Raw genomic sequence first — 23797 nt, forward strand, 5'->3', positions numbered from 1 at the left:
CCAAGGCAGGCGGATTGCCTGAGCTCAGGAGTTGGAGACCAGCCTGGCAACATGACGAAACCCCATCTCTATAAAAAATACAAAAAAACTTAGCCGGGCATCGTGGTGCCTGCCTGTAGTCCCAATTACTTGGGAAGCTGAGGCACAAAAATTACTTGAACCTGGCAGGTGGAGGTTGCAGTGAGCCAAGATAGCACCACTGCACTCAAGCCTGGGTGACAGAGTGAGACTCTGTCTCCAAAAAAAAATAATAAAATAAATAAATAAATAAAAAGATGATTGAAGGATACATGTAGATTAAAATCAGAAAGTTGTTCAGGATTCAAGTCAAGTCAGGGCCTGGATTCTCTCCCTATGGCCTCCCTGTGCTACCTCTCACAGCATATCTGTGACTATGTTTTTAAGGTGCCCCATTTTCCTTTCATTTCCAACTGGCCAGTCCTCTCCGTATTCCCCAGTCCAGATGTTTCAGAGAGCTACTTTAACATGCACATTAGCTAATTACCATTGTCACTATTAGCTAGCCACAGGCTTGGTGCCAGGTTTTTTCATGGGTCATGAATAGGCAGCTTTTGAGGAGGCAGCCTATGGGCACAGGTGATATTTTCTCTCTTTCATTTAGTGACGGTTTTTACTTTATGAAAATTTGAAATTCAACTGTGCTGCTTAGGTATTTATTAACACTTCAATAAAAACTTTAGGAAAAATTTGTGCCAAATAATGTCCTTTTCTTTTTTGAAAGCATCACTAAACTAATACATCAGGAGAATGCCATAGAGATTAGACCTTGATTTTAAAGAAGATGTCTTCTAAAATCTCTTAAGACCTTGATGTGAGCCATTCAGAGAGATGTGGGCTGGATAATAGAAGAGTTATGTGAACTCTTAACTAATGGAACAACTTAACCAAAAAATGATGACTGTAGGTCGGGCGCGGCGGCTCACACCTGTAATCCGGGCCCTGGCCGAGGCGGGCAGATCATTTGAGGTCAGAATTTTGAGACCAGCCTGGCCAACATGGTGAAACCCCGTCTCTACTAAAAATACAAAAATTAGCCGGGCGCGGTGACACATGTCTGTAATCCCAGCTCCTCGGGAGGCTGAGGCAGGAGAATTGCTTGAACCCAGGAGGCAGAGGTTGCAGTGAGCCGAGATGACGCCATTGCACTCCAGCCTGGGCAACAGAGTGAAACCCTGTCTCAAAAAAAAAAAAAAGTGATGGCTGAGATGAACCTTGAGATAGGTTTCTGTTATAAAGTGCAATGCTCTAGTTAGTATAGAGAGGAAACACTGGGTGGTAGTAGCTAAGCAAGTGGGATCAAGGGCTGGGCTCTTCTGTTTAACAGCTGTGCAACCTCAGGCAACTTCGCCTTCTGTATTTTGGTCTTTTTGTCTGTAAAGTAGGGGGTATATACAGAATTTACATCTTAATGTTGTTATGAGTACTGATGAATATAGATACATCAGTTTAGAATAGTTTAGGCTATTTTAGTTTAGAAATGTTTAGGCTACGAAATACACGGGTAGAATTTACAGAGAGGCAGAGTACTTTAAAATAATTAAATCAGCAAATAAAATAAGACAAGTCTGTTACAAGAAATGTTCCCAAAGTGGCCAGATAAGCATCTGTCAGGGGCGCTGTAGGAAGGTCTCCCACTCTGATGAGAAGGTTAGATTAGAGGATCTCTTAAAGCCTAGGAGTCATTGATAGCCTAGTTATGCCCTGAATGCTTGAAGTTATATTTATGCTTATGGAGTAATCTCTAGAAAAATCTGATTTTATTATACTACAAAGCCATAAGTAATTTTTTTGCAACTTGTAGAGTTCTCAGACTAAAGTCAAATGAAACCAAATCATACAAACCAAACTTAACTAGTGACGATTTTTGGTATGTCAATTCACAATGTTAAACAGTAAAGTAACAGAAATCCAGAAATGTAATATTATTTACCCATAGGAAAGTGATCTCAAAAAGCCAAGAGAAAATGCCTCCTAAGGGTCCTTGCTGCAATTTGATCTCAAGAAAGCAGAGAAGAAAATTCTAAAAAGATTATTTCATTTAAGGTTAAATGATTATGGAAATATAAAATTCTCAGTGTTGATCAAACACAAAACTTGCAGGTGGCTTAGAAAGTGCATACAATTCTCAAAATGTATTCCCTACCGTTAAAGGTATTTATATTTATAGTTACATTTTTCTAGCTATATTAAGCATTATTTTTAAAACACATTACAGTAAAATACACATAAAAGGTACATATATATTACGTATATAATTTGAGTTTTTACAAACTAAACACACCTATGTAATCAGCACCCAGATTTTAAATTGTTTTTGAAGTTAATTTTTCTTACCTTTCAGGAAGAAAAATTTAACGTTCTATTCTGCATATTTGGAGGTACACTATGTAACTTTAAAAGCAACATACCCATCTTGACTTCAAGTGACTTTCTTTTTTTTTTTTTTGAGATTGAGTCTAGCTCTGTTGCCCAGGCTGGAGTGCAGTGGCGCGATCTCCACTCACTGCAAGCTCCGCCTCCCGGGTTCACGCCATTCTCCTGCCTCAGCCTACCAAGTAGCTGGGACTACAGGCGCCTGCCACCACACCCGGCTAATTTTTTTTGTATTTTTAGTAGAGACAGGGTTTCACAGTGTTCGCCCGGATGGTCTTGATCTCCTGACCTTGTGATCCACCCGCCTCGGCCTCCCAAAGTGCTAGGATTACAAGCTTGAGCCACCACGCCTGACCTGACTTCAAGTGACTTTCAATACCTCTTGTGGTAGGCAGAATAAATAGCTCCCCAAAGATATCCACATCTTTTTTTTTTTTTTTTTGAGACGGAGTCTCACTCTGTCGCCCAGGCTGGAGTGCAGTGGCACGATCTCGGCTCACTGCAACCTCTGCCTCCTGGGTTCCATTTATTCTCCTGCCTCGGCCTCCCAAGTAGCCGGGACTACAGGCGTGCGCCACCATCCCCGGCTAATTTTGCCTTAGTAGAGACGGGGTGTCACCATGTTGGCCAGGCTGGTCTCGATCTCCTGACGTCGTGATCCGCCCACCTCAGCCTCCCAAAGTGCTGGAATTACAGGAGTGAGCCACCGTGCCTGGCCTAGATATCCACATCTTAATCCCTGAACCTGTGACCATGTTTCCTTACTTGGCAAGAGGGACTTTGCAGATGTGACCAGGACTTTGAGAGGGAAAATTATCTTGGACTATTGAATGGACCCAATGTAATCACCGGGGTCTTTTTAAGTGAGAGAGGAAGGCAGCAGAGTCACAAAAGATGTGGCAAGGGAGGCAGAAGTCAGAGGTGCCATGTGCCAAGGAATGTGGGCAGCCTCTAGAATCTGGAAGGGGGAAGAAAATGAATTCTCCCTGGCAGCCTCCAGTAGGAAGGCAACCCAACTGACACCTTGATTTTGGTCCCTTGAAACCCATTTTGGATCCTTAACGTCCAAAACTGTAGGATAATACATTTGTGGGTTTTTTTGTTTTTGTTTTTGTTTTGAGACAGAGTCTCGCTCTGTTGCCCAGGCTGGAGTGCAGTGGTGCGATCTCGGCTCACTGCAAGCTCCGCCTCCCAGGTTCATGCCATTCTCCTGCCTCAGCCTCCCAAGTAGCTGGGACTACAGGCGCCCGCCACCACGCCCGGCTAATGTTTTGTATTTTTAGTAGAGATGGGGTTTCACCATGTTAGCCAGGATGGTCTCGATCTCCTGACCTTGTGATCCGCCCGCCTCAGCCTCCCAAAGTGCTAGGATTACAGGCGTGAGCCACCGCGCCTGGCCAATTTGTGTTATTTTAAAGACCCTAATTTTGTGGTAATTTGTTACAGCATATGTGAAACTAATACACCATTTATAGTCTGGTGAGTCTGTCTTCAGATTCATATATCTCACTGCACATTTAATAGCTTCATGTGGCTCACAGGCATCTCAATCATAACATGCCCTAAATTAAAACTTTACTTTTTTCTTCCCAAACCAGGTCACTCTCCCAGCCTTTCTCATCTTAGTACACAACCAACCACCCAATTCCTAATGGCAGAAACCTGGAAGTCATTTCTTTCTTTCTTTCTTTCTTTCTTTTTTTTTTTTTAAGAGATGAGGTCTCGATCCAGCACCCAGGCTGGAATGCAGTGGTTTGATCGAGCTCACTGTTGCCTGGAACTCCTGAGCACAAGCGATCCTCCCCCCTCTGCCTTCAAAGTGCTGGGACTGCAGGTGTGAGCCACCACACCTGGCCGGGAGGTCATTCTTGAGTCTTTTTCCCTGTCATCCCCTTATATCTAACCTATAATTAAGTCTCATCAATTTTACTTCCAAAATAAACATCATATCCATCCACTTCAGTTGAGTTTCACTGCTACCAATCCATTCTCCACAGAGCAGCCAATGTGATTTAAAAAAGAAATCTGGGCCTGGTGTGGTGGCTCATGCCTGTAATCCTAGCACTTTGGGAGGCCAAAGTGGGCGGATCACCTAAGGTCGGGAGTTTGAGAGCAGTCTGGCCAACATGGTGAAACCCCCGTCTCTACTAAAAATACAAAAATTAGCCGGGCATGGTGGTGTGTGCCTGTAATCCCAGCTACTCGGGAGGCTAAGGCAGGAGAATTGCTTGAACCTGGGAGGTGGAGGTTTCAGTGAGCTGAGATCGTACCACTGTACTCCAGCCTGGGCGATAGAGTGGGACCCTGTTTCAAAAACAAACAAACAAACAAAAAAGAAATCTGATAGCACTTCCTTGCAAAAATCCCTTAATGTCTTTTCTTTTGTGGCTAATGTGACCTTTTCGTGGCTCCAAGCTAGCCACAGGAGAACTAAGAGTTCATAAGTATTTTACAAATTAGAACTTCATTATTAATTGAAATGCATCACAAACTGCAGTTTGATGAGATTTGAAATTTGCTGTACAGCAAGAAATCTCAATGAACTGTTAGACTTAGTTTCACCTGTGGTAAATTTTTAATGGTTGTAAAAAAAAAGATGTTAATATTTTGTATCATCAACTTCATTCAAAGTTTCTTGTCAATGGTGACTCAGGAATCTGTTGCCCAGGTTGGTCTCGAACTCCTGGCCTCAAGCTATCCTTCCCACTTGGCTTCCTAAAATGCTGGGAGTGACTCAGAGATTTGAAAGGGTCATTAAAAAGTCTTAAAGCCTGATTCGGTGGCATGGTCCTGTAGTCCCAGCTACTCAGAAGGCTGAAGCCAGAAAAGATGGCTTGAGGCCAGGAGCTCGAGTGCTGCCTGGACAACATAGTGAGACCCTTGTCTCAAAAACAACAACAACCCAAAGTTTTATTTATCTTCAGGAGCTGCGCAAGCCCTTTACCACCGCCACGTTTCTCCCTGGATGTCCCTAGGCCTCGGGACTGGCTGGGAGTTCCCTGTAGTGGAGGCCGCCGCTGAACTGATTATAAAGATGAGACAGGCTCTGCCATGCCTTGGTCATCAATTCACACTCCACCAGTGTCTTCTAGCAGTCACGGCAAGGGTTAACGTCAGGGACCGCTGTGGGGTGGCCGCGCTACACGACAGTATAGTTGCGGTCCTGGTTTATGAAATAACTGAGGGAACGAGAGGCGCAAGAAATCCCTCCTTGGGTGCAAGACCAAAACAACTACCCCGCGGGAAGACTCGGGCTTCAGTGCGTGTGTCGCCAGTGGAGGAGGACGCTTCGGGGCGGGAGCACAGGCTGGCAGGACAGCCCCGCAGCAGCTCCAGCGCGGCAGAGGCCATGGAAGATGCTCCGCTGGTCAGCACCCTGCCTGCGCCTCAAAATACCGCCGGGAAGGTGGGGGACGGGGACGGGAGCAGCCAATCACGCCAGCTCTCTCGGGTGGCGTCAGGGCGCGATCGCGGATTCGGCACTCCGGGTGGGCGTGGCTGGGCGAGCGAGGAGTGGGGACAAGGTCGAGCGACGAGTCATCTATCCGCGCGCCCGAGCGCGGAAACCGAGGGGCAGGCTCGCGCTCTGCCTGCTTCGTGGCGCTTGGTTCGTCCCTCGCCCGAGGAGCGCGGTGGCGGCGTGGGAGGGAGCCTCTGACGGCGTCTGGTGAGAGCCGCGCGGCGGCGGGGGACTCCGGCAGAGCAGCATCCTGCCCACCCCCAGGGCCGCCTCCCCCGGCCTCCTGCCCCAGGCCTCCCCTCCCAGGCCGCTTTCCACCCCACCGCGCCCCGAGGCCCACACTGGACCCGGCTCTCGCCCAATGTCCTGCAGGCCTGCACCATAGGGCACCTCTTTGGCCCAATTCAGGGCTCCGCCGTGTGGCTCGGGGTGGGCCCTGATGAGCAGGGGAGGGGATGTAGAGGGAGGCCCAGGTTGACTTGTCCCCTGGAACAGTGCTGTCCAATCAGGGGGGATGCTGACTGTCCCGTTAGGAGCGGGGCGGGGCGAGAGAGGGTGGAGAACTGCCTGGCAGGCGAGCTGTCCTGGCGTGAAAAGGCTGGGCTAAAAGGTCCCCTCCCTGCTCTGAGTCTACATTCTGAGTCTGGGCTTCCTTGTATATTTGAGAAGCGTTAATTCCCCGCCCTCACCCCAATTTTTTTTTTTTTTTTTTGAGACTGAGTCTCGCTCTATCGCCCAGGCTGGAGTGCAGTGGCGCGATCTCGGCTCACTGCAAGCTCCGCCTCCCAGGTTCACGCCATTCTCCTGCCTCAGCCTCCCGAGTAGTTGGGACTACAGGCGCCCGCCACCACGCCCGGCTAATTTTTTGTATTTTTAGTAGAGATGGGGTTTCACCATGTTAGCCAGGATGGTCTCGATCTCCTGACCTCGTGATCCGCCCACCTCGGCCTCCCAAAGTGCTGGGATTACAGGCGTGAGCCACCGCGCCCGGCCCCTCCCCCCAGTTTTACGCTTGTAAAATTGTTAGAACACAAGAACGTATTTTTTACTACTCTGGTAGGAGGGGTGGGGTACAGTTTCGCAGTATAGGTAACTCGTTAACCCAACTGTAGGAGCGCCGCAGTTGAAGCCAAACCGAATTATAGCGTCGGAATGGGGCCCTGACTTTCAGACCGCTTTATATAGCTCTTTCCTTCTTACTCCTTTGAGTCCCATCCTCATTGCACTGATGAAAGGGCGATTTATCATGTTTTCGAGGAAGATTTGTACTCATGGATGTTTATGGAATGAACAGACACAGGGCAAACACTGGGTGTGGGACAGTGTTCTGAGCGCTGAAGTCATTCAGACAAGGGTTTGATTTTCGGTTCTCTCAATGATGAACTTGGGTTCAAGTAATTCTCCTGCCTCAGCCTCCCAAGTAGCTAGGATTACAGGCGCCTGCCACCATGCTCGGTTAATTTTTGTATTTTTAGTAGAGACGGGGTTTCACCATGTTGGTCAGGCTGGACTTGAACAGACATCAAGTGATCCGCCCATCTCGGCTTCCCAAAGTGCTGGGGTTACAGGCGTCAGCCACCGCGCCTGGCCAATGATTAACTATTAAACTGTGATTTGGGGCAAGTAAATTATTTTCTCTGTGCTTCCTGTCTGTAAAACGGGGCTAATACGAGGGCTGTGAGGATGAAATGAGTTAATACGTGTGAAGAAACCTATTAGCACAATGTTTGGCACTTCAGAAGCGCTCAGCAAATGTTTACTGTTGTTTCCTCTGTTCAGTGACTGCTTGACCCAAGTGTTCATTATTTTTAGTTGATAGCCTTAAAAATATTCTCTTCACAAAGAACTCTTTCCACGGTTGAGTGGGACATTATTTTTCTGGAAAGGGTTAATCACCTTTTGTCAGCATTTATAATGGACGGTCTTGAGAGAATGCAGAAAGTAGTCTTTAAGAATTTGGGTTTCTGCCGGGCGTGGTGGCTCACGCCTGTAATCCCAACACTTTGGGAGGCCAATGCAGGCGGATCACCTGAGGTCAGGAGTTCAAGACCAGCCTGGCCAACATGATGAAACCTCATCTCTACTAAAAATACAAAAATTAGCTGGATGTGGTGGCGGGCGCCTGTGATCCCAGCTACTCAGGAGGCTGAGATAGGAGAATCGCTTGAACCCGGGAAGCGGAGGTTGCAGTGAGCCGAGATTGCACCACTGCACTCCAGCCTGGGCGACAGGCTGTCTGTCTCAAAAAAAAAAAAAAAAAAAAAAAAAAGAATTGGGTTTCTCTGGCTGGGTATGGTGGCTCATGCCTGTAATCCAAGCACTTTGGGAGGCCAGGCGGCGGGCGGATCACCTGAGGTCAGGAGATCGAGACCAGCCTGGCCAACATGGTGAAACCCCACCTCTACTAAAAATACAAAAAAATTAGCTGGGCATGGTGTCACATGCCTGTAATCCCAGCTACTTGGGAGGCTGAGGCAGGAGAATCGCTTCAACCTGGGAGGTGGAGGTTGCAGTGAGCTGAGATCATGTCACTGCACTCCAGCCTGGGCAACAGAGCGAGACCCTGTCTCAAAAACAAAAACAAACAAACAAGAATTGGGTTTTTCAGCGATTGCCAGTGAGTTCAAGATGAAGGCAAACTTGTCCGAAAACTATCATCTATCTGTCTAACATCTATCATCCATCCATCTGTCACCTATTATTTGTTTTTCTGTCTTTCTTTTGGTGGCTCAGGTACAATTATAGAATTGAAGAGTGAAATGGATGCAAGTATTCAGTCCCACCTTCTGACTTTCTGAGCTCTGTGCTGGACAATGCACCTACTTCATAATGTTCATTTAAAAGATTGCTTGTTTTTATTTTTTTATTTAAATTTTAATTTTTTAAAGATAGGGTCTCACTCTGTCACCCAGGCTGGAGTGCAGTGGTCCTTTTCCAATTCGTACTATAGTTTCTTTCAGGGAAAAGAATTATATAGCTGGGGAACACATATGAGAAGACTTTTTGCTATTTAGCCTCTTGTGGCTTTTAATTTACATTTTTAATTTTTGTGAGGCAAGGCCAAGGCAGATGACTTGAGGTCAAGAGTTCGAGAACAGCCTGGTTTAGTTGAAACCGCGTCTCAACTAAAAAAATACAAAAATTAGCCAGGCATGGTGGTGTGCGCCTGTAATCCCAGCTACTTGGGAGGCTGAGGCAGGAGAATTGATTGAACCCGGGAGGTGGAGGTTACAGTGAGCTGAGGTCGCACCACTGCACTCCAGCCTGGGCAACAGAGTGACACTCCGTCTCAAGAAAAAAGAAAAATACTGTGAGGCAAAACAAATCATTCATGGTTTGTCAATTTATATTTATTTTACAAAGAACAGTAAATGTTCCATCCGGCAGTACTAAAATGCCTCGTACTTACCAGTTACTCAAAGGTTATTCTACCTAAACTGAGAGCAAGCTGGCCATATGAGTAAACTGAAAAATAGAACAATGTTACCTAAGGCCAGGTTTACAGACAAGCTTGCCTTCATCTTGAACTCACCGGCGATTTGAGAAACCCAATTCTTTTTTTTTGAGATGGAATCTCACTCTTGTTGCCCAGGCTGGAGTGCAGTGGCAGGATCTCGGCTCACTGCAACCTCCGCCTCCCGGGTTCAAGTGATTCTCCTGCCTCAGCCTCCCCAGTAGCTGGGATTACAGGCGCCTGCCACCATGCCTGGCTAATTTTTGTATTTTTAGTAGAGATGGGGTTTTGCCATGTTAGCCAGGCAGGTCTTGAACTCCTGGCCTCAGGTGATCCGCCCGCCTCGTCCTCCCAAAGTGCTGGGATTACAGGCGTGAGCCACTGCGCCCGGCCGAAACTCAATTCTTGAAAGCAGCTTTTTGCATTCTCTCAACTCAAGACTGTCCATTGTAAGTACTGATGAAAAGTGATTGCCTCCTTACAAAAGGAAATTTACTTGCCCCAGGCTGGATTTAAATTTTAATTTTTTTAAAGATAGGGTCTTGCTCAATCTTTCAGGCTGGAGTGCGGTGGCATGATCATAACTCACTACAGCCTCAAACTCCTGGGCTAAAGTGATCTTCCTGCCTCAGCCTCCCAAATAGCTAGGACCGCAGGTGTGCACAACCACACTCAGCTAATTAAAAAAAATTTGTTTGTAGAGACAGGAGTCTTGCTATGTTGCCCAGGCTGGTCTTGAACTCCTGACTTCAAGGAGTCCTTCTTGCCTCAGCCTCCCAAAGTGCTGGGATTACAGGCATGAGCCACCATGTCCAGCCAGATTTCTTGTTTTTATTTATTTATTTATTTATTTTGAGACAGAGTCTCACTCTTTTGCCCAGGCTGGAGTGCAGTGGTGCGATCTCAGCTCACTGCAACCTCTGCCTCCTGGGTTCAAGCGATTCTTGTGCCTCAGCCTCCCAAGCAGCTGGGATTACAGGCACGTGCTACCATGCCTGGCTAATTTTTCTTTTTCTTTTTTTGAAATGGAGTCTCGATCAGTCTCCCAGGCTGGAATGCAATGGCGTAATCTCGGCTCACTGCAACCTCCGCCTCCCAGGTTCAAGCAACTCTCCTGCCACAGCCTCCTCAGTGCTGGGATTGCAGGTGCACGCCACCACACCCTGCTAAGTTTTGTATTTTTAGTAGAGATGGGGTTTCACCATGTTGGCCAGGCTGGTCTCCAACTCGTGACCTCAGGTGATCCGCCCACCTCAGCCTCCCAAAGTGCTGGGATTACAGGCATGAGCCACTGTGCCCAGCCAAAGTTGAATGTTTTTGCTAAATTTTAGGGCTCTTATAACTCTTTGTATATTTGAAAAGCTGATGGCCAGCAATTTCCAAAATTTTGCACTTTTAGATTTGATATTTCCAATATCTTTAAATGTTCTCATTCTACCATTTGAGTCATAATTAAAAGCATTTTAAAAAGTAAGATTTGTGGCTGGGCGCGGTGGCTCATGCCTGTAATCCTAGCACGTTGGGAGGCCGAGGTGGGTGGATCATGTGAGGTCAGGAGTTTGAGACTGGCCTGGACAACATGGTGAAACCCCATCTCTGCTAAAAATACAAAAAAATTAGGTGGGTGTGGTGGCGGGCACCTGTAATCCCAGCTACTCAGGAGGCTGAGGCACAAGAATCTCTTGAACTGGGGAGGTGGAGGTTGCAGTGAGCCAAGGTCATGTCACTGCACTCTAGCCTGGGCAACAGAGGGAGACTGTATTTAAAAAAAAAAAAAAGTAAGCTTTGCCCCAACAGTTTATAGAATATGTTACCAATTTTGTAATATACGTTGTGTATGTGTGTATGTATACACATACATACATCATATATATACACATCATATATATATATTTAGATAGAGACTTATTCTGTTGCCCAGGTTGGAGTGCAGTGGCACCATCTCGGCTCACCGCAAGCTCCGCCTCATGTGTTCGTGATTCTCCTGCCTCAGCCTCCCAAGTAGCTGGGACTATAGGTTTGTGCCACAACACCCGGCTAATTTTTTTTGTATGTTTAGTAGAGATGGGGTTTCACCATGTTGGCCAGGCTGTTCTTGAATTCCTGACCTCTCGTGATCCACCCAGCTCGGCCTCCCAAAGTGTTGGGATTACAGGCGTGAGCCATATATTTATTTATATTATCATAGTTTATCCATGGAAGGACAGATAAGAAACCAGTAACTGTTTGCTTCCAGGGAAAAGAACTAGCTAGCTGGGGAACACAGATGAAAAGACTTATTGCTACTTAACCTCTTGTGACTTTTCAATCTTAAACCATGTGAATATACTACCTGATCAAAAATTGAGTTAATTAAAATTATTTTTTAAAACCTCCCCTTAAAAAGGCATTTTACCTTAATTTTATTTTTAAGATTTAACTTCTTTCCTTGAAAAAGCTTTGACTTTTTAAGGTTTTTTAGGTTTCTAGGTAACATTGTTGTATTTTTCACCATTTATTTATATGGCCAGCTTGCTCTCAGTTTAGGTAGAATAACCTTTGAGTAACCTGGTAAATAAGCATTTTAGTACTGCCAGATGGAACATTTACTGTTCTTTGTAAAATAAATACAAATTGACAAACCATGAATGATTTGTTTTGCCTCAGCAAATTAAATATTACCAACAAATTTTTCAGCTCAAATTTGATCACTGGAAGAAGGATTATGTACAAGAACACTTACGACAACCATTTTTGGAAGAATATTTTTGTCTCTTTAAAGATTAGATAGTGCGGCCACGTGCGGTGGCTCATGCCTGTAATCCCAGCACTTTGGGAGCCTGAGGCAGGTGGATCATGAGGTCAGGAGTTCGAGACCAGTCTGGCTAGCATGGTGAAACCCCATGTCTACTAAAAATAGAAAAAATTAGCCCAGCATGGTGGCGCATGCATGTAATCCCAGCTACTTGGGAGGCTGAGGCAGGAGAATTGCTTGAACCCAGGAGGCGGAGGTCGCAGTGAGCCGAGATTGCGCCACTGCACTCCAGCCTGGGTGGCAGAGCAAGACTCTGTCTCAAAAAAAAAAAAAAAAAAAAAAAAAAAATCAGATAGTGCTTGGGTCTTCTGAATATAACTCTCTTGGCGGAATGCCCGTTTCGTTATATTGTAAGTGTTTGCCATTGGGTGAAATTAGCTTTTACTGGGGATTATAAATTCAGAGTGGACCTAATGATGGGACCGTTTGCATGGTCACAGAATTTTAGCCTAAGAGAGTGTTGAGGTACCAACAGCAGAGGGCTACTGATGGAATTTCCAGTGAATTTCAGAGTTTACCCTCATCTAAAGGATGGCACCCCTAGAATTGGAATCCTTACTGAAGTGTCTCTGGATTCCTGATTACAAGTTCTAAATATTGATACACTTACTGAAACATGAACATTGAGATCAGAGTCCATGAGGTGAAATTTTATGTTGATTTAGAGAAGTTTAACATGTTCCAAGTCTGGCTCAGTGGTGTATGCCTGTAGTTCCAGCTACTTAGGAGGCTGAGGTGGGGGGATTGCTTGAGCCCAGGAGTTCCAGGCTGCAATGAGCTATGATCGTGCTTGTGAATAGCTACTGCACTCCAGCTTGGGCAACATAGCAAGATCCCATCTCCAAAAATGTAAAAACTTTTTAAAAAATTCCATAAAACAAATCTCTTATTCCTTGCCCCTGATTTTACTTTTTGAATGGAGGGTATAGCATGGCAGGGAGGGATGAGCGAGCAGTGGAGCTGAGCAATAGTGTATCTGTGAATGGGAGGGCCATAACGCTCAGAGCGAGGCAGCAACTGAGAAACGTGGGGGAGGAGGACCTGAGGTTTGTGTGAAGCCTTTCCAGAAAAGATGACACTTAGATTGAGTTTTGAAGGATGAGTAGAAGACCAGCAAGGAGGAAAGGAAGTTTTAGGAAAAAGTAGGTGGCATCTATAAAGGTACAGATATACGGAGATTCACTAGTTGAACTGGAGGCAGTTTGGTATGGCTGGCACTTTGGCACAGAGAAGGGTAATTTTAGGCAGGGAAGAGATGGTGGAAAGGAAGATCACTTTGAAAGTTTGTAGGAGGCCGGGCGCAATGGCTCATGCCTGTAATCCCAGCACTTTGGGAGGCCGAGGTGGGCGGATCACTTGAGGCCAGGAGTTCAAGACCAGCCTGGCCAACATGGCAAAACCCCATCTCTACTAAAAATACAAAAATTAGCTGGGCATGGTGGTGGGCACCTATAATCCCAGCTACTCGGGAGGCTGAGGCAGGAGAATTGCTTGAATCTGGGAGGCGGAGGTAGTAGTGAGCCAAGCTTGTGCCACTGCACTCCAACCTGGGCGACAGAGTGAGACTTTGTCTCTAAATAAATAAGTAAGAAAGTTTATAGGAGGCAGGCAAACCACTTGACAGCTGTTAAGATCGTCCAGACCTAAAATGAGGGACTGGACTAGGGGAAGTCCTTGTACGGATGAAGAGGAGGAGATAGATTTGAAAGATATTTAGGGGGTGGAATTGACAGCATTTTGGAGATGTGGGGTGAAGAACAGAAAAGACAAGGATTTGAAGGCATTTGGATGAATGAAATTGCATAACTCAGAGAACAATTGAGGAGGAACAGGTTCCGAAAAGAAAATGAGTTCAGTTTGGGACACTGACTTTAAGGTGTTTATAGGACATACAGCAGGAGATATCTGATAGGCATTTGGAGTTGTCAGTTTTGTTGGCACTGGTGTGTAGGTACTAATGAGGGCTTGAAGGTCAGGTTTTTATCTTACTCATCTTTCTCCTGCCCAGCATTAATCACAATACCTTGTATTTAGTAAGTGTATAGTGTGAGAGTGAATAGACTGTGTTCCTTATGAGACATGATCTTGAATGTTGGGGCAGTAATTTTCCCTCTCAAGACCTGTGTTTCTCTTTCTATAAAGTGATGGAGTTGAACTAGATCAGTGGTTCTCAACAACTGATTTTGCAACAACCTACTATGTTGGGCTCATCTGTGAGTTATGGCAAGTAATTTTTAATAATAAAGAGCTGATATTTCCTCACCTTTTAAACAAGAGCTGATTTATATCACTCCTTCTTAATGGCATTCCAGTGTGTTTTCTTGAGTGTGAGAGGATGGGGTGGTGTTACAGTTAGTTTGCTGGAGTTTCTTCTTTTTTTTTTTTTTGAGATGGAGTCTCTCTCTGTCACCCAGGCTGGAGTGCGGTGGTGCGATCTCAGCTCACTGCAAGCTCCGCCTCCTGGGTTCACGCCGTTCTTCTGCCTCAACCTCCCGAGTAGCTGGGACTACAGGTGCCCGCCACCACGCCCAGCTAATTTTTTTTTTTGTATTTTTTAGTAGAGACGGGGTTTCACCACGTTAGCCAGGATGGTCTTAATCTCCTGACCTCGTGATCTGCCCACCTCGGCCTCCCAAAGTGCTGGGATTACAGGCGTAAGCCACCACTCCCAGCCTTGGAGTTTCTTAACTCTGGATATACCAATGGGAGAGTCACACATAAGTGGAGGTGCAAAAAAAGATTAAGAATCACTGTACTAAATAGTGGTTAAGGACTTGAAACTGAAAATTTCTATTTCTGATTTAGAGAAGTTTAAAGTTTAGTTATATCTAGGAGTTATTCTGATTATAAAGTTTTTGTTTTGGCAATTTCAGGAACTCTATTTTAAGAACCTCTCAAAACGAAACAAGCAAATCATGGAGAAGAATGGAAATAACCGAAAGCTGCGGGTTTGTGTTGCTACTTGTAACCGTGCAGATTATTCTAAACTTGCCCCGATCATGTTTGGCATTAAAACCGAACCTGAGTTCTTTGAACTTGATGTTGTGGTACTTGGCTCTCACCTGATAGATGACTATGGGTAAGATGAAAGCATTTTCTTATTCTTCATTGCAACAGTGTGCTAGAAGGAGCTTGGGTTTTGTAGCCATATGGGCCCAGCTTCAAATTCCTGTTCTGCTGCTTAGTTTTTATGTGGCCTTAGAGTAGTCACTTAGCATCTCTGAGCCTCAGTTTCCTCATTATATAATGTAGTGAAAACTCATATTGTAAATTATTGTGAGGAATGGAGATCATGATATAGAGCATCCATCACAATGATGCCGCTTAGTAGATGATTGATAAATGGTAGCTATAAATAATATTACTGTTTGTTATTAGTTGTTACATTCAAACAAATGCCACTTATAAATACATATTGTATGAGTATAATAATGTGATTCCATGTAATCTGTTTTGTGAGCTGTAATGGCAATCTTTAAAACTGGTTTATAGGCCAACAGCATATAAAGTAGTAGATATGGAACAAGATTTTAAAAATCTAATCTGCAAGGTAAAGTAGAGAGTTACATTACTGTCACCATTGACATTTATTTTGCTGACATTAGGTTTGTTATTAATCACAGGCTACATTTTAAAAGTGAAAGTTGGGCTGGGCACGGTGGCACACGCCTATAATCCCAGCACTCTGGGGGGCTGAGGTGGGTGGATCACCTGAGGTCAGGAATTTGAGACCAGCCTGGCCAACATGGTGAAACCCTATCTCTACGAAAAATACAAAAAAAAAAAAATTAGCCAGTTGTGGTGGCGCATGCCCGTAGTCCTAGCTACTCGGGAGGCTGAGGCAGGAGAATCACTTGAACCCGGGAGGCGGAGGTTGCAATGAGCTGAGATCACACCACTGCACTCCAGCCTGGGCAACAAGAGTGAGACTCCGTCTCAAAAAAAAAAAAAAAAGCAAAGGTTGAATAATCTGAGAGAACAAGGCGTATTACATACATCTTGATGTATGTAATAAAAAGTAATTTAGTGCACCCTTGTGGCATGAATATATTAATGCAGTCTCCAAAGAGGATCACAAATACAATACTGTATCTGAAAGAACCTTGCGTTAAAATAAAATTGTCCTTTTCAGACTATTCTTTAAAAACAAGGTGGGAATTTGCTACTAGGAAATACTTAAAAGAGTAGAGAAGAAACTTAATGGATAGCTCAGGGATCCACAGATTTTTTTTTTTTTTTTTTTTTTTTTTTGAGACGGAGTTTTGCTGTTGTTGCCCAGGCTGGAGTGCAGTGGCGTGATCTCGGCTCACTGCAACTTCCACCTCCCGGGTTCAAGTGATTCTCCTGCCTTAGCCTTCCGAGTAGCTGGGATTACAGGCATGCGCCACCATGCCCGGCTAATTTTGTATTTTTAGTAGAGACGGGGTTTCTCCATGTTGGTCAGGCTGGTCTCAAACTCCCAACCTCAGGTGATCCACCTGCCTCGGCCTTCCAAAGTGCTGGGATTACAGGCGTGAGCCACTGCGTCCGTCCAGATTTTTTTTTAATATAAAATGAATTCTGGCTATTTAGGAGCATCCTCTCAGTAGAACAGAAATTTTAGCTAGAGCCTGAGATGAAAGTTTGAGTGGGTTCTTTTACTGCTCTGAGAAAGCTTTGACAGGAAGACTAGTGGAAGAGAGGCTCTCGGGGAAATGGTAGTAGGTTTTTTATCTGCCTACCACAGTTACCAAGGGTGGAAGAATAGTGTTTATCTGATGAGACCGTTAAATAGGAAATTTGACTAGTACTTAATGAAAATGCATGTTTAAGGTACATTCTAACACAAGAAATTGGTTGCTTCTTGGGAGAAGAATTGGATGACTGGGAGACAAAAGTGAGAGACTTTTCACCATGAAATGTTTTCTTAAAGAAAAAAGGTTTGGCCAGGCACGGTGGCTCACACCTGTAATCCCAGCACTTTGGGAGGATGAGGCGGGCGGATCACGAGGTCAAGAGATTGAGACCATCCTGGCCAACATGGTGAAACCCTGTCTCTACTAAAAATACAAAAATTAGCTGGGCGTGATGGCACACGCCTGTAGTCCCAGCTACTCGGGAGGCTGAGGCAGGAGAATTGCTTGAACCTGGGAGGTGGAGGTTGCAGTGAGTCAAGATCGCACCACTGCACCCCAGCCTGGGCGACAGAGCGAGACTCTGTCTCAAAAAAATAAAAAAAAAGGGTAAAGAACATTTTCCCCTAAGTGTATATAAAAAGTGCTGACCACTGTTAAAAGTTTAGTCTCTTTCTTCCTAATAAAAAAATTCTCTGGCCGGGTGCAGTCGCTCACGCGTGTAATCCCAGCACTTTGGTAGGTCAAGGTGGGTGGATCACCTGAGGTCAGGAGTTCAAGACCAGCCTGGCCAACATGGCAAAACCCCATCTGTACTAAAAATAGAAAAATTAGCTGGGTGTGGTGGTACATGCCTGTAATCCCAGCTACTCAGGAGGCTGAGGCAGGAGAATTGCTTGAACCCGGGAGGCAGAAGTTGCAGTGAGCCTAGATCGCGCTACTGCACTCCAGCCTGGGCAACAGAGCAAGACTTCATCTCAAAAAAAAAAAAAAAAAAAAAAAAAAAAAAGAATCTTAATCAGGCTGTTTACACTTATGGTCTATGCTTTTTATGTTTGTAAGTTATACTTCAATTTATTTATTTTAATGTTTCTCACTTCAGAGTTGGTGTTAGATTGCTTTTCTTGTATGTTACGGCTCTGTGTTTAAGAACATGTTCTTATATCTTTATTTCTTCCCGGCTTTAGAAATACATATCGAATGATTGAACAAGATGACTTTGACATTAACACCAGGCTACACACAATTGTGAGGGGAGAAGATGAGGCAGCCATGGTGGAGTCAGTAGGCCTGGCCCTAGTGAAGCTGCCAGATGTCCTTAATCGCCTGAAGCCTGATATCATGATTGTTCATGGAGACAGGTTTGATGCCCTGGCTCTGGCCACATCTGCTGCCTTGATGAACATCCGAATCCTTCACATTGAAGGTGGGGAAGTCAGTGGGACCATTGATGACTCTATCAGACATGCCATAACAAAACTGGCTCATTATCATGTGTGCTGCACCCGCAGTGCAGAGCAGCACCTGATATCCATGTGTGAGGACCATGATCGCATCCTTTTGGCAGGCTGCCCTTCCTATGACAAACTTCTCTCAGCCAAGAACAAAGACTACATGAGCATCATTCGCATGTGGCTAGGTACGTGTCTCAGACGTTAGTCAGTCTAATGGCTGTTTTTGTCAGAAAATGTTCCGTCTATTTCAATCCTTTTGGAAACTATTATGGATAGAATATTCTGTTAGCAATGAGAAGGCCAAGGTTTTAGTTCATAGACCTTGCCCTGTGGTATGACTTTACCTCTCTGAGGTTTACCTTTTCTGTAAAATAGGCTTAGTGGATTGAGTTTTAAAAATCTCTGCTATATTTATAGAATGGAATGCTTTTAATCCATTAAATATATTAGTTATAAGAACGATCCTAATATGTCAAAAGGGGGAGCTATAAAATTATAAGTGTAATATGCCATTTCATTTTATTTTATTTATTTTATTTTTTGAGATGGAGTCTTGCTCTGTTGCCTAGGCTGGAGTGCAGTGGTGTGATCTTGGCTCACTGCATCCTCTGCCTCCCAGGTTCAAGTGATGCTCCTGCCTCAGCCTCCCAAGTAAGTATGTGGGATTGCAAGCGTGGACCACCACGACCGGCTAATTTTTGTATTTTTAATTTCACCACGTTGGCCAGGCTGGTCTCGAACTCCTGACCTCAAGTGATCCGCCCACCTTGGGCTCCCAAAGTGCTGGGATTACAGGTGTGAGCCACTGCACCCAGCTGTAATCTGCCATTTTACTAAAAACTGTAATAATGGAATGGTTAGGAAGTATGTACACCAAGTCATTTATTATATTTATTTCTGGTGTGGGATTATGGGTGTTTTTATGTTTGATTTTCTGAATTTTTTTTTTTTTTTTTGAGACAGAGTCTTGCTCTGTCATCCAGATTGGAGTGCAGTGGCACAATCTCGGCTCACTGCAACCTCCACCTCCCAGGTTCAAGCGATTCTCCTGCCTCAACCTCCCGAGTGGCTGGGATTACTATGCCTGGCTAATTTCATATTTTTAGTAAAGACAGGGTTTTTCCATGTTGGCCAGGCTGGTCTCGAACTCCTGACCTCAGGTGATCCGCCCACCTCAGCCTCCCAAAGTGCTGGGATTACAAGCGTGAGCCACCGTGCCTGGCCTGATTTTCTGAATTTTTTTACTACATTGGCAAAATGGTCATTTTTTTTTTTTTTTTTTTGAGATGGAGTCTTACTCTGTTGCCTAGCCTGTAGTGCAGTGGCTCAGTCTCGGCTCACTGCAACCTCCACTTCCCAGGTTCAAGCGATTCTCCTGCCTCAGCCTCCTGAGTAGCTGGGGTTACAGGCGCACACCACCACACCCGGCTAATTTTTTTTTGTATTTTTAGTAGAGACGGGGTTTCACTATGTTGGTCAGGCTGGTCTCAAACTCCTGACCTCATAATCCGCCCATCTCGGCCTCCCAAAGTGCTGAGATTACAGGCATGCGCCACCGCGCCTGGCTCATTTTTATTTTTAATGCTTTTCTTATAGAATTGTTGGAATACTCAGATTATGAATGTTGGAAGCAGTAAGCCATAAGTACTTATTAATATAAGGGATTATGATGATTATTATTAAAAAGCAAAAGTCATAGTTGTAGCCTTAGAGTATATCTTTGTAAATAAGCCCTATGTTCCAAAATTTTTATTGTTCAGTGCTCTAGCTTCCTAGAAATTATCTTTTGCTAATCAGAGGTAAAAAAATCCAAGTTTACAAACAGAATGTCAGTTGGTTAATTTATAGTAAGAGTACTACCTAGGGGACAAATTAGGACTAATAATCTATTTAGGACCTTTCATTTCTAAGAGGCAGATCTATTGAATTATAAAATTAATGAACAGAAAATTGATTTGGTTGGGTCAGGTATGGTGGCTCACCCTGTAATCCCAGCACTTTGGGAGGCTGAAGAGGGAGTATTGCTTGAGCCTAGGAGTTACAAGGCCAGCCTGGGCAACATAGCAAGACCCTGTCTCTACAAAAAATAAGAAAATTAGCTGGGCGTGGTGCTGTGTGCATGTAGTCCTAGTTACCTGGGAGGCTGGGATGGGAGGGTCACTTGAGCCTGAGTAGTTGAGGCTACAGTGATCTGTGATTACACTGCTGCACTCTAGCCTGGGTGACAGAGTAAGACCCTGTCTCAAACAAAACAAAACAAACAAAACAAAAAACAATAACAAAAAAAAAACACAGAAAGAAAAAGAAAATTGAATAAGCAAAGAGATTTTGTATATTTTTAATCTAGATTACATTACACCAGGAAAGGAATTGGGCTTTCCTGCTATATAACGTAATCCATTCTACATATTTCTGTTGTTCAGTCTGGAGTGCAATGGTGCAGTCTTGTCCTCCTGGGCTCAAGTGATCCTACCACCTCAGCCTCCTGAGTAGCTGGGACTACAGGCATGTACCACCATGCCCAGCTAATTTTTAAAAATTTTTTGTAGAGATGGGGTCTCACTATTTTTCCCAGGCTAGTCATGAATTCCTAGGCTCAAGCAATCCTCCTGCCTCGGCCTCCCAAACTGCTGGGTTTATAGGCATGAGCCACCGCACCTGGCCCATTCTAAATATTTCTTATGCTTGGACAGATTTGTAATTATCAAGGGATCGTCTAGATAATGCTGGTGGAACAACCTTCTGTCTCTTCAGTCTCTCCTTTTAGTATGCTTCCGATGAAACACTCTTGGATTCTGTTCTAATTATACCATTAGCTCTCTAGGTATTCTGGAAAACTTGTATCACTGAAAAACTTGTAATGAATAGAAAATAATAATGTGCCAGATGTGGTGGCACATGCCTGTAATCTCTGTACTTTGAGAGGCCAAAGTGGGCAGATCACTTGAGCCTAGGGGTTTGAGAACAGCCTGGGCAACATGGTGAAACTCTGTCTCTACAAAAAATACAAAAATCAGCCGGGTGTGATGGTGTGTGCCTGTAGTCCCAGCTACTCCGGAGGCTGAAGTGGGAGGATTGCTTGAGTCTGGGAGTTCAAGACTGAAGTGAGCCATGATTGTGCCACTGCACTCCAGCCTCGGTGACAGAATAAGACCCTGTCTCAAAAAAACAAAACACTAGTTTTGGCCAGGTGCAGTGGCTCATGCCTGTGACCCTAGCACTTTGGGAGGCCCAGGCAGGTGGATCACTTGAGGTCAGGAGTTGGAGACCAGCCTGGCCAACATGGTGAAACCCCATTTCTACTAAAAATACAAAAATTAGCCAGGTGTGCTGGCACATGCCTGTACTCCCAGCTACTCAGGAGGCTGAGGCAGGAGAATTGCTTGAACCCAGGGAGGTTGCTGTGAGCCGAGATTGCACCACTGCACTCCACACTCCAGCCTGGGTGAAGAAGCGAGACTCCATCTCAAAAAAAAAAAAACAAAAAAAAACCAAGCATAAAACCCAGGCCAGATGCGGTGGCTCAAACCTGTAATCCCAGCACTTTGGGAGGCCACGGCGGGCAGATCATGAGGTCAAGAGATTGAGACCATCCTGGCCAACATGGTGAAACCCCATCTCTACTAAAAATACAAAAATTAGCTGAGCATGGTGGCGCACGCCTGTAGTCCCAGGTACTTGGGAGGCTGAGGCGGAAGAATTGCATGAAACCCAGGAGGCGGAGGCTGCAGTGAGCCGAGATCGCGCCACTGCACTCCAATCTGGCAACAGAGCGAGACTCCGTCTCAAAACAAAAAACAGCAAATAACCATTAGAAAGCAGAATGTAGCAAAATTGAATTGTACTTGTAGGGCTTAAAGTCCTATTTGGGACAATTTAAGCAGTTCTTTATGAAAAGAAGGACAACAGAACAGCTAAAATTGCTTTTTTTTTTTTTTGGTCTTTAAACCAGTGAAAAAGAAAACTCAAGACAATGAGGCAGAGCCATCCACCACTGGGCAGTAATACATTTTATATAAAACCTGTGCCTGCTTCTTGATGTGCAACTTCTTTTTTTTTTTTTTCTTTTTTTTGAGACAGAGTCTTGCTCTGTTGCCAAGGCTGGAGTTCTGTCACCTAGGCTGGAGTGCATTAGCGCAGTCTCAACTCACTGCAACCTCTGCCTCCCAGGTTTAAGCAATACTCCTGCCTCAGCCTCCTGAGTAGCTGGGACTACAGGCGCACACCACCACACCTGGCTAATTTTTGTATTTTTAGTAGAGATGGGGCTTCATCATGTTCGCCAATGACCTCAGGTGATCCGCCCTCCTCAGCCCTCCAAACTGCTGGGATTATAGGCATGAGCTACCGCACCTGGCCTTGATATGGAACTTCTCATGCTATCACTCTGCTTACAGGAAGATAGGGTTGGGTAGGCCATATATAACATTGCAGCTTTGTAACCAGAGTGTTAATATATAACAATCTTAATTTTAAAATTAGCAATGTTAAAAAGGCATGTTAAATTCCTAATAATGAAAGGCATATCACAGTAAATATACGACTTTACAACAGAAAACAAAATGCCTTTATGGAAAGGATTTATGAAAGGGCTGAGGCTGCTGAATTACGGATAGATACAAAGACTGGTAATAATATCAGAAGTGCCAGGTGGAGAAGCAGGTGCAAACTTTGTATGAAATGTATTATTGCCAGGGATGAGTTGCTCTGGCTCATTGTCTTGCGTTTTACTTTTCCCTGGTCTAAAAAGACTTCTAGTTTTTGCTACTTTGCCATCCTTCTTTCATAAAGAAACTGTTGCCGGGCACAGTGGCTCGCGCCTGTAATCCCAGCACTTTGGGAAGCCGAGGCGGGCAGATCACAAGGTCAGGAGATAGAGACCATCCTGGCCAACATGGTGAAACCCCATCTCTACTAAAAAATACAAAGATTAGCTAGGCGTAGTGGCATAGGCCTGTAGTCCCAGCTACTCAGGAGGCTGAGGCAGGAGAATTGCTTGAACCCAGGAGGTGGAGGCTATAGTGAGCCAAGATCGTGCCACTGCACTCCAACCTGGGCGACAGAGTGAGACTCTGTCTTAAAAAAAAAAAAAGTAAATGAAACAAAAAGCTGGTTCTTTGAAAAGATAAATAAAACTGTTAGACCATTGGCAAGATTAACCAAGAAAAGAAGGGAGAAAATCCAAATAACCTCACAAAGAAATGAAACAGGAGATATTACAACTGACACTACTGAAATACAAAAGATCATTCAAGGCTACTATGAACACCTTGACACACATAAACTAGAAAACCTAGAAGAGATGGACAAATTCCTGGAAAAATACAACCCTACTAGCTTAAATCAGGAAGAATTACATACCCTGAACAGATCAATAACAAGCAGCAAGATGGAAATGGTAATTTAAAAATTACCAACAAAAAAAATTCCATGACCAGATGGATTCACAGCAGAATTCTACCAGACATTCAAAGAAGAATTGGTACCAATCCTTTTGACACTATTCTACAAGATAGAGGAAGAAGGAACCCTCCCTAATTTATTCTGTGAAGCCCCCATGACCCTAATACCAAAACCAGGAAAGGACATAACAAAAAAAACAACAGGCCAATATACTTGATGAACATA

At 44.6% G+C, this 23797-nt stretch overlaps 2 protein-coding genes across 9 annotated transcripts in view; one reads left to right on the forward strand and one right to left on the reverse strand.

Moving 5' to 3' along the window:
- Positions 1-23797, reverse strand: part of CLTA (clathrin light chain A) — a 113616-nt gene that overhangs the window by 40395 nt on the left and 49424 nt on the right. The gene's annotated exons all lie outside the window — the stretch shown is intronic.
- Positions 1-23797, forward strand: part of GNE (glucosamine (UDP-N-acetyl)-2-epimerase/N-acetylmannosamine kinase) — a 62225-nt gene that overhangs the window by 12575 nt on the left and 25853 nt on the right. The window contains exons 1-4 of one of the 5 annotated variants that reach the window (XM_063788598.1): positions 5903-6061; positions 14245-14325; positions 14976-15181; positions 17903-18354. In XM_063788598.1, coding sequence (XP_063644668.1) covers positions 14323-14325; positions 14976-15181; positions 17903-18354 — 661 coding nt within the window. In that variant the 5' untranslated portion in view covers positions 5903-6061; positions 14245-14322. Of the gene's footprint in view, positions 1-5875; positions 6062-14244; positions 14326-14975; positions 15182-17902; positions 18355-23797 lie in introns of those variants that run through there. The other 4 variants (XM_520577.8, XM_003312073.5, XM_063788599.1 and 1 more) reach the window with 4 other exon arrangements.

The sequence above is a fragment of the Pan troglodytes genome, chromosome 11 (genome assembly GCF_028858775.2).
Source record: "Pan troglodytes isolate AG18354 chromosome 11, NHGRI_mPanTro3-v2.0_pri, whole genome shotgun sequence".
Lineage (NCBI taxonomy): Eukaryota > Metazoa > Chordata > Mammalia > Primates > Hominidae > Pan > Pan troglodytes.